We start from the raw sequence: 1,040 nt of genomic DNA, 5'->3' as shown, positions 1-1,040 counted from the left end.
GCCGGTGCTCCAGAATGGCTGCTTGTTCTCGTGCCTTTTGTGCGTGAAAGCACCACGAGGAGAACTGAAAGTGGCCCTGATTTTAATCATACATCATTGCCCCTGTCTGCTAGGTCCATAAACTTCGCCTGCAGGCTGAAATAGCATTGACTCATCCTGAACTCTCTTCCAGTGGCTGATTACTGAAGTGGAATCTGTCTGATCGACTTAATAAGAATTTACCACTGCACTAAATGACGAAAATTTGTTTTTTGCATGGCTGGGTTTTTGCAGTTGATGGCATTTTGAGTTCTCCCTCCTGGAGGCAAATAATCCCCATAAATACTCTTATTCCTGACCTCATTAGGCAGATCCAGAGCCAACCGCTTTGAACTGTTGTCTAGAGAGCTGCTTTCGATATTTCTAAACATGTTGGGAAGTGAGAAAACTCTGACCTGTGCACCTTGCAATAACAATGTAGGGTTCCTGCAAAGGACCAACAGCCTGGAAGACAAGGGCCGGATCGTTAGCTCCCTGAAGGAAAGGCAGTCCTCCAAGAGCCTGCTGGCGTGCGAGAACAGTGAGAGGGAATCCAGGTTCCGGCGCACCGAGACAGATTTCTCCAATTTGTATGCCAGAGGTAAACGCTCTTTACAGCTTCTGCTTGCTCCAGCTCGGGCACGTCCCTTAGTAGTCTGTCCTCGCCTGCCTTGCAAGCGCAGCCACGTTCAGACCGTGCTTTTGCCTGGTTGTTCTTGAGGGAAGCTCTCTGTGTGTCTGTGTTTGCCGAGAGCCGCACTGGCGATGCGTACATGTGTCCTGAAATGCAATTTTACTTATTCTGGGCTGATCCTCTGCAGCTCAGCTCCAGCGGTTCCTCCGGGGTCACTCCAGATCCAGCCTCCGGGAGGAGAGTAATTTTATATTTTATTTCCTCCTCAGTGAAATAGCAATGAAACGGTCCGTGATTGCTGGTATGGGGCCGTTCACGAGGAGGGTGGAGAAGGGATAAATCAGTCCCTTTGCGGGGTGGGGTGAGCGTTGCAGGAGAAGGGCAGGTG

The 1,040-nt window shown here is 50.2% G+C and overlaps 1 protein-coding gene across 1 annotated transcript in view; it reads left to right on the top strand.

Annotated features, from left to right (window-relative positions):
* Window positions 1-389: 389 nt before the first annotated feature.
* GAD1 (glutamate decarboxylase 1 (brain, 67kDa)) overlaps window positions 390-1,040 on the top strand; it is a 22,371-nt gene continuing 21,720 nt past the window's right edge. The window contains exon 1 of the mRNA XM_009894564.1: window positions 390-619. Coding sequence (XP_009892866.1) covers window positions 409-619 — 211 coding nt within the window. The 5' untranslated portion in view covers window positions 390-408. The remainder of the gene's footprint in view (window positions 620-1,040) is intronic.

The sequence above is a fragment of the Charadrius vociferus genome, unplaced genomic scaffold (assembly GCF_000708025.1).
Source record: "Charadrius vociferus isolate BGI_N301 unplaced genomic scaffold, ASM70802v2 scaffold161, whole genome shotgun sequence".
Lineage (NCBI taxonomy): Eukaryota > Metazoa > Chordata > Aves > Charadriiformes > Charadriidae > Charadrius > Charadrius vociferus.
This window is presented reverse-complemented; position numbering and strand designations above follow the sequence as displayed.